Genomic DNA, 13,154 nt, shown 5'->3' with positions numbered 1-13,154 from the left:
GCAAGGGGCTGCTGAGCTGCATGCAGGATGGCAAATAATAAAAAAGGACTAAACCAACATTAACGATGCCTAACTATGGGTGGTGGGAGCAGGATTTTTTTCTTACTTCCATTAATTCATATTTTTCTAACTTTTCTATCATGAACATCCTTTTCTTTTACAGCTTGGAAGATTAAGTCTGTTTCTCTAGTTCATACCCCGCATCTTTATCTCGAGAAAATCTGAACAATCATTGTATGTAAACTTCCTATAAGTGTGGTTTTAGTGGGGGGAAAAAGAATTTCCCAAGCATGTATGAGTGAATGGAAACATACGGCAGGAAATATTCCCTAAAAAGTTATATCCACAGAATTTTACAAACGGGGAGAAATTTGCTAGGCGTAAGATTTCCCGAGAACTTCTGGAAAATATGGTAACAGGCTCCGTAGACAAAGCGGAGAGTGGCAGGAAACGCTGTTTCACTGAGGAGAATCACCTGGCAGCCTGCCTGGGGGCGGAGGCAGGTATGAAAGGTGGCCGCGGGCGGGGGCCGGGGGCGGAGCAGGAAGCCCCGGTGCTAGGAGCGGGAGGCGGAGCCGCGAGGAGCGCCCCAGGTGGGCAGGAGGCGGCGGCACCTGCCCCGGGCCCAGGGTCGGTCCACCGGCCGCGCTGAGCCGAGTGAGGGCAAAACAGAGGGATTCCTTGGCGAAGTGGTGCGTCGTGGACGGGTCGCTGATGAAGAAAGACACAGTGTCCCCGCAGTCCCTGAGCTGAAAGGGGCCGGAGAGCGCCGGTATGGGCTCCGAGCTGCCCGCACCTTGGCTGCTGCTCTTCACCTGGCTCCCAACAGGTGAGCCATGGGAAAATGGGTCCTAGCCAGGCCCAAGGAGAGAGGAAGCCGTTGTTGCCTGGCCTAACAGAGTTGGCCGCAGGCGGGACAGAGGAGGCCTGGGCCGCGCTCTGATGGCTCTTGGCATGGGCGCCAGGATGTGCGGAGACTGGATCGAGTTTCTGCCTGTGGGAACCTGTTTACTTTTATTAGCTTAGGCCTTTACGAAACAGGTGCAACTAAGAAAGAAACTCAGAGCCTCTGACCTCCTCCTGCTCCCTAGGCACTTCTTGGTCTCTAAAGCCGGAGTGATAGAGGCAGAAACACCACTCTTTCAATTCCTAATTACTTTTTCCTTTCATCTGATACTTGCCATAGGTTTTAGATACGGTGACAACCATATTGGCTCAGAAATACACTTATTTCGTTCCTGAGAGGTATTTGTATCCTCATTATATGATGGAAAGTTCGATATGATTCAGAATCTATTACTATTTTATAGGATCACAACAGGAGGTTCTTTGCTAACCATGTTCAGTGTCACTTTTCTGCTTTGTATCCGCTCACTTCCCTAACTTTACCCCATGATCATTGTCTCCCCATCAAGTGTTCATCCATCCACCATTTTCATTTCCTTAACCTCCAGGCCAATCCTCTGTGCTTTGAAAGCATGGTTTTGTGTGTCTCAGTGTATCAGTTGGGGAAATAGCAGGCCATGATCTGCATGAGTGAAATCAGGTGGGAAGAGAGAGCATAGTGAAAGAATGTGTAGGTTCTTTCAGCCCTTTTCAATTGAAATGTAGGTGTGACCTTGCAAACTGGAACCTGAGTTCCCTTGGAAGTTCTGCCCTGTTCTATTTCATTTTACCTTTTTTACTTCCCTCTTTTAGGAATAGCCACCCTCTCACCTCTTAGTTGTCAGTGGGAGGTCAGCTCAGTTTGCTCACAGACCAGTTTGAGTCTTGTATTTCTCTTCGGGAAAAAATGTAATATGAAGGTACAGGAAGAATTCCGTTTCTACAAGTTTGAGAGGACATGAAGATAGCTCAGATGTAATCAGATCTCATTCAGACAAGATTCTATAATTCTTTTTAAGCTTAATGCTGAGAATGAAAGGGAGGGAGAATTGCAAAAGGCTAGAAAACTGTTATCCCTAAGGTCTTTGGCTTACCACATTTTCTGTAGAATGTGGGTCCTATAAATTGTCTGAAGCTGAGGAGGGTGAATGTTGGACACTCATGATACACAAGGAAATGGACTGAACTATACCGACATGGAAGTGCCCGAAATTCTACTAGAACAGTCACCAGCTTAGACTGTGAAAACAAATTCGTAAAAATCCCACAGTTTTGCACAGACTTCTTTCCTGTGCCTCACATGTTTAGCTCAAACTCCATAGCAGCTAGGGATTTCTGAAGCTCCTTGAGCTATCTTTTTAGGAAAGTTGAAGTCTACTCTCACTCTCGCCCTGAGCATGCCATCCCCAGAATTAGGACTTGTAGCCAGCAGTCATTTAGGAAAAAAGAATAAGGAAAGAAGCCTTACAGACAAAAATCCCATTAGGGTATAAACCTCAATCCTTAAATCACCAGCATATTTTAAAAGCTGTTCTGTTTTTGTGAGGAATATTGAGCACTGAATATTTTTCAAATACAATGACCATAACCAAAGGGTATATTCGTAAAGTAAACAAATTGCTAAATGGACAAAGTCTTCGGAAAGTAGAGCTCCATGTGTTCATGAACCAGCCATGCTGTGTGAGTAGCCAGGATGCTGCTGCTGCCGCGTTGCTTCAGTCGTGTCCGACTGTGTGCGACCCCATAGATGGCAGCCCACCCGGCTCTCCCGTCCCTGGGATTCTCCAGGCAAGAATATTGGAGTGGGTTGCCATTTCCTGCTGGGGTGGTCAAATAATACAGATTGCTGTGTTTGCCTGGTATTCATTAAATGGAAGCCTACCTGCGTTACACATTTTAAAACCAGAGAATGCTAAACACGGAAAAGTCCTAAGTCCAGAAGAAATATAGTTTGCATTGTGACATGTACACACATATATGAGATTTATAAAATAGGAGCAAGAGGTATACACACACACACAAAAAAACAGTCACTATGTTGGATTAAAAGTATTAATTTAATAAATATTGCTTTAGTAACATTTAAATTCGTAGAAAGTAATCCCCAAATTAGCAGCAACTTACTAGAAAAATCCAGTAAGTTGATGTTTTTTTTCAAGATCCACTGCAAACTGAGGTATGAACTTTGGAAAACCCTGCACTAGAATGTATTCATTTTGGTCTATCACCTTTTTGTCTTCTGTTTCTAAAGAAGAGGCAGCCCAGCCCTCTGATTAGCATCCAAGTTTCTGCAGTTGCAAAGTATGGGTGAGTAATGAGATTATGTCAGATGTGGGTACACTGGCTAGTTGGTGTGGCTTGGGCTTCTGACGAAGCCTCTGAGGTCAGGAAGTCCTGTGAAGTTACCATAGTCTTTATGTTTGGAGCTGTGGCGAGATCAGAGGGTTTGTGTGTGTAATTCTCTGAACTTTTTTTCTTTAAAAAGGAAGAAAGTTTTATCACACAAGTAATATTTGCTTCTTAAAACAGACTATTAAGATAAGGCTAAATTAAGTTCCTGCAGCCCTTTGCATTAATGGCTAATAGCACTTGTTACCATCATCCAAACTCAAACTTTATTCCTAGAAAGAAAAGTTAGTTTTTTCCCCCAGATTCTAGAAGGTTGTGTGTCATTTGTGCTTTTGTGACTTTTTAAAAAGATCTTAGAAGGGTGTTAACTTATAGATCCATGTAGCTATCAACTTGTGTTACCATTCTTTGGGAAATCAGACAGCTGACTTCTAAAGAACAAGATTCCTAGCATCTAAACCATTAGCTTTCATTTGGTGGTGGTTGTGAAGGTTGGGATCATACTGAAGATCTAATACATCTTGTGAAGTTGCTCAGTCATGTCTGACTCCTTGCAACCCCATGGACTATAGCCTGCCAGCCTCCTCTGTTCGTGGGGTTTTCCAGGCAAGAATACTGGAGTGGGTTGCCATTTCCTTCTCCAGGGGATCTTCCTCAACCAGGGATTGAACCCAGGTTTTCAGCACTGCAGGCAGACTCTTTACCACCCGGGAAGCCCTAATATGCCTTGGTCCCTGATATAGTAAATAGTAAAGTGGAGCTTCTCAGGTGGTGGATAAGGGACTGCGTACTGCTCCTCTCCCTTGCCCCACCCCTCACCTCCTGTGAGGCTCCCTGAAGTACCTCTCAGAATGCAGTGCTCTGGGAACACAAGTAGAAATCACCCCCAGTCCTTGTCTTCCCCTCCCAGCCAATTTTACAGATAAGGAAATCTGTGCAGAGAAGTCAGATGTCTAAGGTTGACACAGTGGAGTTGGTTTGAGGGTTGGGATGAGGATCCTGGCATCCTCACTCTTAGGCCATGCTCTTACATCTATTTCATACCATGGAGCAGGTTTGTTCTGTCTCATTGAATCCTGGTAGAAATGGAAATTGACTACCTCTGGGATGTCTGCATGTATGTGTACTAAGTCACTGTAGTCGTATCCAACTCTGTGACCCTTTGGACTGTAGCCCACCAGGCTCCTCTGTCCATGGGATTCTGTAGGCAAAATTACTGGAGTGGGTTGCCATGTCTTCCTCCAGGCGATCTTGCCAATCCAGGAACTGACCCCATGTCTCTTATGTCTCCTGCGCTGGCAGGTGGTTCTTTATGACTGGCACCACCTGGGAAGCCCCTGGGATGTCTAACCAGATGTTAATTATTAAACATCTTGCCCCAACAGCAATGCAGTGGGATGAGATGGTGGGTAATTACTGTACTGTTTGCCTGGGTTTCTTTCAGCCTAATACTTTATTTCATTATTTGAAGTCCTTAGGGGAGAAAGAAAATTGTGTGTTTTAAGAATTAAAAAGACTGATCATGTCTTTCTCTGGTACTCATTTCTAGATCTTCCAAAATACAAATCTTAGGTGGGTCAAGGAAAGGATTTGACACTTTCTTCATTTCCCAAACCCAGTACCATGTTCTGTTGCTTAATCCCAGCAGCTTAACCATCTCCTTACCTCTAGGCCTGCTACTTCTTTGTCTAGTTCCAACCATTCTCCACACAGATGATAGGTTAACCTACCTGGGTTAATTTTTCCCACCTTCACTGTAGTGGGCTTCCCAGGTGGCACTAGTGGTAAAGAATCCATCTGCCAATGCACGAGACATAGGAGACAAGGGCTCCATCCCTAGTTCAGGAAGATCCCCTGGAGTAGGAAATGACAACCCACTCCAGTATTCTTGCCTGGAAAATTCCTTGGACAGAGGAGCCTGGCGGGCTGCAATCCATAGGGTTGCAAAGAGTCGGACATGACTGAAGCAACGTATAGCATGCATGCACCTTCACTTTAATGCTCTAAGAACCTCTACTAGATCCCCATAGTCTGTATGAGTGGATTAAAGCTCTTTGGAATTCAAGACCCACTCATTCTGGCCTCACTAAATTGGGCAGCTATGTCTCCACTGCTATGAGCATCCTCTTGTACCCTTCCCACCCCCAACATACTCTCTTCTTCCTTGCTTTTTGTCTGGCTATATTACAAATGGTTAACTTTAACCATTTATTTTCTGTATTTTCAGAGCACTTAAAATTTGTTCCAGGCAGTTTACCCTTTCTTGTACGAATCTGTTTATTTGCCAGATGTTTAATGTATACCATGTACCAGACATGCTCTCAAACAAAAGTAGACATGGCCTTGGACTCTATGGTGTTTATGGTCTGAAGGACAAACAAAGAAATGTGGAAATACAGCTATGACAGGGACCATGAGAAAGAGATACAAGGTACAACAAGAGGTTGTAATAGACGGATTTTGCTCATTTGGGAGGCCGTCTCTGGAGAAATGATACTTGAGTTGACAGCTGAGGTGTAATCATCCCAGACAAATTAATAGCATGTGCAAGGCTGCTGAATAGGAGCTCAGTGAGAATGAGGGATGGCAAGAATGTCTCCATGACTGAGAGGAGGAAGCCTTTCCATGTGGTGGGAAGGAGGCAGGGGTGGGTAGGACCAGATCGCGTAGTCTCATGGATCATGGTAGGAGGCTGTGTATTTATCCTGAGAACAGTGCACAGCTTTTGGAGATATTTAAAGAGAAAGAGTTGGGAGGTGGACAGCAGTGTGCTATCCACATGGAAGAAAACCAGAGTGTGTGCAGGTACCAGTTAACTGAAGCAGTATCCAGGCTGGAAGTGATGGAGCTTGTGCTGGGGTGATGGTGAAAATGGAGAGAGAGGGATCCCAGAAATAGTAGGGAGATAAATAAAAGCAGTTTGATAATAGATTTTGTAGGGAGTGTGAGGGAGAAAGAGATGTCAAGGACAAGACCTAGTTTTCAGTCTTGCACATTGACTGAGATGGGAAATAGGGAAGAACCCAAGTTTGAATAGGAGGAGGAGGATTTAGATTTGGGGCCCAATTTAGATTCTGAAACAGCCAAGAAGAGCTATGAGGAGGATTTGAGCCTGGGTGTCTGTCTTGGCTCTTATTGTAGAGTAGCAGCTTGTTATACAAATTTACTTGTAAGCTTGTTATACAAAGCTCTACCAGTTTCTGAGCAATCCTGTAAAGCTCAGCCATGACCAGATGTACCTTGTTTATGCATTTACTTGTTTATTATTGACTTGCCCACCAAAAGTATAAGTTCCAAGAGTTCAGGGACCTTGTCTCTCATCAGCTACTTTACCCCCATCATCTGAAACAGTGCTTGTCTCATAGTAGGTATTCAATAAGTGAGTGAGTGAGTGAGTGACCTCTGGAGGCCCAGGGCACACAGAAATTTGTCATTCTGGTGAGACTTAAATTTGCATGTGCGCTGAGATTAGCATGTGGGTACACGGTTGAGTCACTGGCCTGAGCGAATGACTTTGGGAAACCCCGCGCATCTGCCTCTCAGGGCTTGTTGTCCTCTACTCATAATAACTAAAGGATACCAAATTCAAACCACCTGAGAAGCTATTTTTTTCACTTAGTAGGTTATCAGAATTTTTTTTAAGATTGATATTCTCCCCTGTTGGAAAGATTGTGGTGATACATGGGAGTGTCACACACTGCTCATGGGACTATAAATTTCTTTACTGAATTATTTATTAAAAGCCTCATCCCCTTTGACCTAGCAATCTCACTTTGAGAAATACATCCTACTGGAATAAAAAAGGACTTTTGTAAAGAGATACCTAATATAACATAAAGGTATTCACTTCAATAAGTTATTTCAGCATTGTTTGTGATAATGCAAATTTAGAAGTACCTAAATGCCCATCATTAGCAAAAGGGGTAAATTATGGTTCATCCATGTAGTGACTTTTCACGCAGTCACTAAAAAAATTATATCTATTTATACTGATAAAGAATATAATGATATTTCATTAGTTTGAAGAAAAAACAAAATTGTGAGTCAATGCACATAATATGATTAATTAAAAAAAAACAGTGTAGGAAAAGATGTGGAGGATAGACACAAAATTATGGTGCTTCTGGAGACTAGAGTTCATGGTGAGTAAGGAGGAACTTTTTACTTTATACCCTTCTCTATTGTTTAAGTTTCTTATTATTTATCTTATGAAGAAAAAAAGGGATTTCTCTACAAAATGATTGAAGTAAATTTGTAAATGTCCCTTAAGGGGTTAAACCTCTGCCATTAGGAAACTTACCTAGAAGGCAAGTGGTACAGTGGAAATTGTAGGATTTGGGATTTTAGAGGTATAAGCGTAAATTTAGTCTTGCTATTTATTAGCTGTGTGGCTTCAGCCCAGTTATTTAATCTACCTGAGGATTTTCCTCATCTATGATATTGAGATGAAAATAAGGCTGATCTCATAGGGATTTGCCAAGGTTAAAGGACATACTGTATAATAAACCCTCAATACCATGCTGACCAACATCGAAATGCTCAGTAGTTACATTTTCCTCCCCAGGGCAGCCATAGGCTTCTGCCACTCCAAGCCTAACACTGTTAAGTGCACCCAGATCTTTGTTAACCGTGTAACTCACAGACGTACTTCCTTCTGCATCCCAACCGGTTTCTTCTCCCCTTTTCTCCTGTCCTAGCTCTCCCTGTCCCTTAACTCTTGTCCGTGCATTGCCAGGCCCTCTTCCTCTGGATTCTTTTCCTGTTTGCACTGTTATCTAAGGAAATATGACAAGTACCGATGGTAAATATACTTGGGGAGATAGCTTGCCCTGACATAAACTCTGATAGGATTAAATCTGTGTACTTTTGTTAACCTGCTGACTGGAGCAGAGGTGCCTGGGTGCCTGAAAAACAGGAATCAAGACCTTCCATCGAGGCAGCAGTAGGCTACTGCCTCTTGCTGGGAAACACTTTGCTCTCCGCCCTGCCTGCCACTCCCTTCCAAGCAAGACCCTTCGTGTGAAAAGGAGGGGAAATGACAACCAGTCCCCTGAAAATGATTTTTAGTTAAAAAAAAAAATTTTACCTAGATCCCTATGCTGTATAGATAATAATTTCTAGAAACTTATTAAACATCTTTCCCACTCTACTACATGGGGAAAACAGGCTGAATAAATAAATGTGCAAAGATATGCATCTATTTGGGAACACATGGCATTGAATTGTAAAGATACTCTTCTTTCTTTGGTATATTCTCCTTCCACCTTAACGCAGAATGATAGTCCCCGCTCTGCGCATCAGCGTAGTCTTGGAAAGTACCTCATGGCGGGAAACTGAGAATCCCCTTCCCCTTCTCTCCTTCCCATGGGCTCCGTTATCTCATCTGAAGTCACCTTTCCACCCTTACATGACAGATCCCTCTTCCTCTTTCACAGAGGAGACCAACTGAATGGGTTTGCCAGGTAAGACACAGCTTTAAAAGCTTTTAGTGCAGTAACTCATTTTGCAAAAAGAAGGCAGTAATGACTGCTTACATTTGTATTATTTTAATTCTTTCAAAAATGCTTTTACATGCTATTCTCAGTTGATCTCAACCTCTTAAAATGGACAAGATAAAAAATGATACAAATAATAGCTGACATTTATCAAGTGTCTATTATGTGCCAGGCTTTTTGCTAAATGCTGGACATATTTATCTCCTTTAGTCCTCACTATTACTTATTCAAACACATATTATCATCATCCTAATTTTGCATGTAGACAAAGAACCTTAGTTTGGAAATAACTTATCAGGTCTTTTAGCTAGTGGGGGAGTGGAGGCAAAATTTGAACCCAGAAAACACAGTTTCCAGAATTTAAGGAGAAAAGTATAAAGACAACTAGGAAATTAGATGGTGATAAACTGGGGAGAAGGAGATGCCACATGATGAAGAGAATGAGAACAGAAAGAAAATCTAAGAATTTGATAAGTCAATAGAACTAAGTTTAAAAGATCAAAGATGCAACCAGGACATGTATAAACAGAACACTTATCTTTTTAAATCTCTTCATATTTTCAGCCCAGATTCTGCTGCCCTTAGTCTTTTCTTGAAAACTTTACCTGCTTGATAGTGTGCATGCCCAATGTGGTTAATTTTACAGAGAAATTAGAGGCTAAAGGAGAAGATGGGAAGTTTCTGACTTTGAAATGGGCTGTCTTGCTACTTCCCTCCCCTTCCTCCCAATCTGGAAATTCCTCCTGCTTTTTGAGAGTCCAGTTCCTGACTTCTGCTTGGAAGGTCAGGCTTGCTTGCTTGGGAAAGATTGAGTTTTGGTGTGAGCAAGACTCCAGTTCAAAATACTGAGGCTGAGAGGGCTTGGCTTATTATAGTCTCTGAACTTCTGCCCACAGCTATGGCCAGGACTGACCCCACCCTAGGGGTCTTTGTGAGGACTGGAGACAGTGTATGTTTATTACCTGGCACACAGTAGATGCTGAGATCCAGAGCAGCAGCTGAGAAGAAGGGAGAAAGGTTTGCTGGTCGGTCAGTACCTTTGTCCTGAGAGACGCCCTCGCTCTCCACATGGGACTGGGCAGAGGGTGAAGGTCTGGGAACTGTGCAGGGTGCTGTGGGGCTCACAGACCCCTGGAGGGAGTGTGAGTGAGTGCAATATGGTCAAATACATGGCAACCTGTCATAATTCAAGGCTTGAAATTCACTTAAGGGATGAAATTAAAGGATAAAAGAGCAGCAAAGCCAGTTCTGACGGTAAAGGTGAGTCATGTCACCCCACGTGTGGTTTGTCCATAATAAGGGCATTCATGGAAGAGAAGCTGAGTGAACATTTGGTAATGAAGGTGATCACCCTTGTCCCCATTCTTCTGCCTCAGGGTGTCAGATTCAGCCATCTTCAAAGTTACCCCAGAGTAATTTCTGGCTCCAACCAAATACTTATCTCTGACTCCTGGCACACCCGTACTATCCACCCCACCCCCCGCCCCCCACGTATATTCTACCTCTATACAAATAACGTTGACTGGAGTCCTTTGAACAAACTGTCGTTTGTATCAGATTACCATTCGACAAAATCAAGGACACATAGTTTACTAATGACGGTGTTAGAGTAACTACTGCCTGTACTATATTAAGTATTGCATGTGTAGCTTGGCCCCATGCTCTGATTATGTGTAAACTATTGAATACCAAACATCTTCCTCTATTTAAAAAATAGCTTGATTCTGCTCAGAGCAGAGTCTTGGTTCCAACCACTTTAGAAAATGAACGACCACAGACAAGCCACTTGCCTTGTCCAGTCTCAGGTTTGCTGTGTATGCAGTGGCACAGCTTGTTTCTCCCTGGGGCTCATAAAGATAGTGAGTAGAAGGAAATATATGAAAGTTCTTTGTGAGTCTAGGATTTTGCTTAGATTGCCAGTCAGTTTTTTTCTCTCTATTTCAATCAATGCAAGTTACTGATCAAAATAAGCTAATGTTGACAATGCCATCCTATTTGCTGTCAGATCTTACTGCAGCTGCTTCTTCTGTTCAGTTAAAGCTGTGTTGGGTAAAACCTCCAAGGTTTAATCCAGGTCAGTTCTGGGAAAAAAGAGGTGGTGAAGGTGGAGAAGCAAAAGTAAAAAAATCAGATTATGAAATAATCCATGTTAAGTTTCAGATACTAGTCATTAGCTCTTGATTCTTATTGGACTGACTTCAGGAATCCTACAGCTAATACAGACAGCAGCTCTCCCCACCCTCCCCACCCCCCAACCACAAGCTCCTCAAGGCTTATTTTCAAAATGATGCTCTTTTCCCATTCACAGCTAAATAAGAAAGTCATCCATCTTCCTAAAAACACCACTTTCACCTTATTATTCCTTTTCAGAAAAACCTTCAGTGATTATCCATTAACTAGAAACAGATTCTGGAGTGCAATTTACACACCACCCCATTTGCCTACTCCCACTCCCCACCATCATCTCACTTATTTATCATCTTATTTATCACCGTAAAGCCAGAGGCCCCAGCTGGACTGGTTCCTTCAGATTCCCCAAGGAACGGCCTCTTCATGATAAGTGCCTTTGCTCACTCCTTTCTTCTATCGTGACTCAATGAGTCTCTCTGCCCTCTTCCTGTTTTTCACATATCATCTTAATCCTGCCTTGTTTTTAGAATCTAGCGTAACTCTCTCTTCCTTCTGTGATGGTTCCCCACCCTCAGGTCTCCCCCCACACTTCTGCAGACCCTCTCTAGCATGGCTATCACTGGCATATCCTCATTACAGCTCAGCCCTGAAGAGGGCTCAGGTCATTTCTGGGGACCAGGGTCTATCCCAAGCAGCACAGCATCTTGCTGTCTCTCTGTGGACATGAGAAAAGTGGATGCTGATCCCATCATAAACCATGGTGTTCTGTATTAGGAGGGTTGTGTCTAGGTGAGGCAGGACCCAGCACCATGCTCATGGCTCTGGCCATTGAGCCAGGCCCATCCAGCGGCTCTGAAAGGTGGGGGGGTGACTGTTTTGTTTGTGGGAGTAACTCAGTCAAAATGAACACAGCTCCACTTGAGAACTCGATTGGAGAGACTTCTAACTTGAACCCCTTTCTCCATGGCCCTCAGAATAAGGGAGAAAGGAAAAAGACTCATACACTGTCACCACCATGGCAGCATATATGCCAGCACCTTGCCAGTTAACATGGCAGGTGCCAGAAGTGTGGATTATTTCACTGCATTCTTGCAAGGACCTGATGAGGTTAGTACTTATACAATCTCTGTTCATAGCTGAGGAAACACAGGCTCAGAGAGAGTAAATAACTTCTCCAGTGTCCAAGTGAGTAGTACAGTTTGATTTGAACCCAACTGTATCTGAGTCCAAAGCCTGGGTTTAATTTAGCTAGTCTACACCAGTGGTCCTCAAAGTACGGTGCCCAGAGAAGTAGTATCAGAATCTCCTGGAAATTTATTAGATGTAAGTTCTTGGGTCCCACGCAAGTCCTACTGAATTAGAAACTCCCGCTGACAGTGATCTGGGCTGTCACAAGTCCTCCTGGTGATGTATGCTCAAGTTTGGGTACTATTTCTCCACATTAAACCTGCTGTAAGAAGGCCCCTATAACTGGGCCTAGAATCCATATTGACACAGGAACATCTGAAGATGCTGGTAATGTGTGGACCTCTGACCATGTCAAAGTCCCACCTGACATTTCTGTGCCACCTGGTTCCTCATCAACACAGACTTGGAGCTTTAAGTATATCTGTAGATTTGGAAGGTAAGGGGAGAAAGTTTTTAAAAGTAAAAGAAAAATTTTTAGTTCCTTCAAATCTTTTGTGAAAAAAAATTGTCAGTCTGATCATTTTTTTTTTAATTTGTTTTGTGCTTATGTTGGACCAGTTGTACTGCCAATTTTCACTGTCATTCATTCCATCATGTATTCAACATGAATGAACGTACATTTGTTGGGTGCTAAGGGCTTCCTGGTGGCTCAGAAGGTAAAGATTCTGCCTGCAATGTGGGAGACCTGGGTTTGATCCCTGGGTTGGAAAGATCCCCTGGAGATGGGCACCCACTCCAGTATTCTGGCCTGGAGAATTCCATGGACAGAGGAGCCTGGCAGGCTACAGTCCATGGGGTTGCAAAGAGCTGGACATGACTGAGTGACTTCACTTTTTAAGGAGGTGACAGGTGCCAGTATGAGGCTCTTGTGTTTGAACAGTGAGCCAGAAGCAAGCCCAGTAGGCCTCCAAGCCTACAGTAGCCAGGCCATCCCCAAGAAGTGTGAAAAGTGCTGCCAGAGGTAGGGCAGGGCACTTTGGGAAAACAGAGGAAGCCCCCTCTTCCAGACTTGCAGTCAGAGGAGGCAAGGGTGCAGCTGAAAACCTAAGAAAGAAATCTTGCTTAGCCTGGTGAAGGGAGTGGAGTGGCAACTGGTGATGTGGAAGA

At 43.5% G+C, this 13,154-nt stretch overlaps 1 protein-coding gene across 3 annotated transcripts in view; it reads left to right on the top strand.

The window, feature by feature from the left end:
* The first annotated feature begins 546 nt into the window (after window positions 1–546).
* ILDR1 (immunoglobulin like domain containing receptor 1) overlaps window positions 547–13,154 on the top strand; it is a 41,271-nt gene continuing 28,663 nt past the window's right edge. For 2 of the 3 annotated variants that reach the window (XM_061403924.1, XM_061403783.1), the window contains exon 1: window positions 548–829. In XM_061403924.1, the coding sequence (XP_061259908.1) occupies window positions 775–829 (55 nt within the window). In that variant the 5' untranslated portion in view covers window positions 548–774. Of the gene's footprint in view, window positions 830–13,154 lie in introns of all 3 variants that reach the window. The other variant, XM_061403854.1, reaches the window with a different exon arrangement.

The sequence above is a fragment of the Bos javanicus genome, chromosome 1 (assembly GCF_032452875.1).
Source record: "Bos javanicus breed banteng chromosome 1, ARS-OSU_banteng_1.0, whole genome shotgun sequence".
NCBI lineage: Eukaryota > Metazoa > Chordata > Mammalia > Artiodactyla > Bovidae > Bos > Bos javanicus.
Note: the sequence above shows the minus strand (reverse complement) of the source record. Positions and strands in the feature narration are given on the sequence as shown.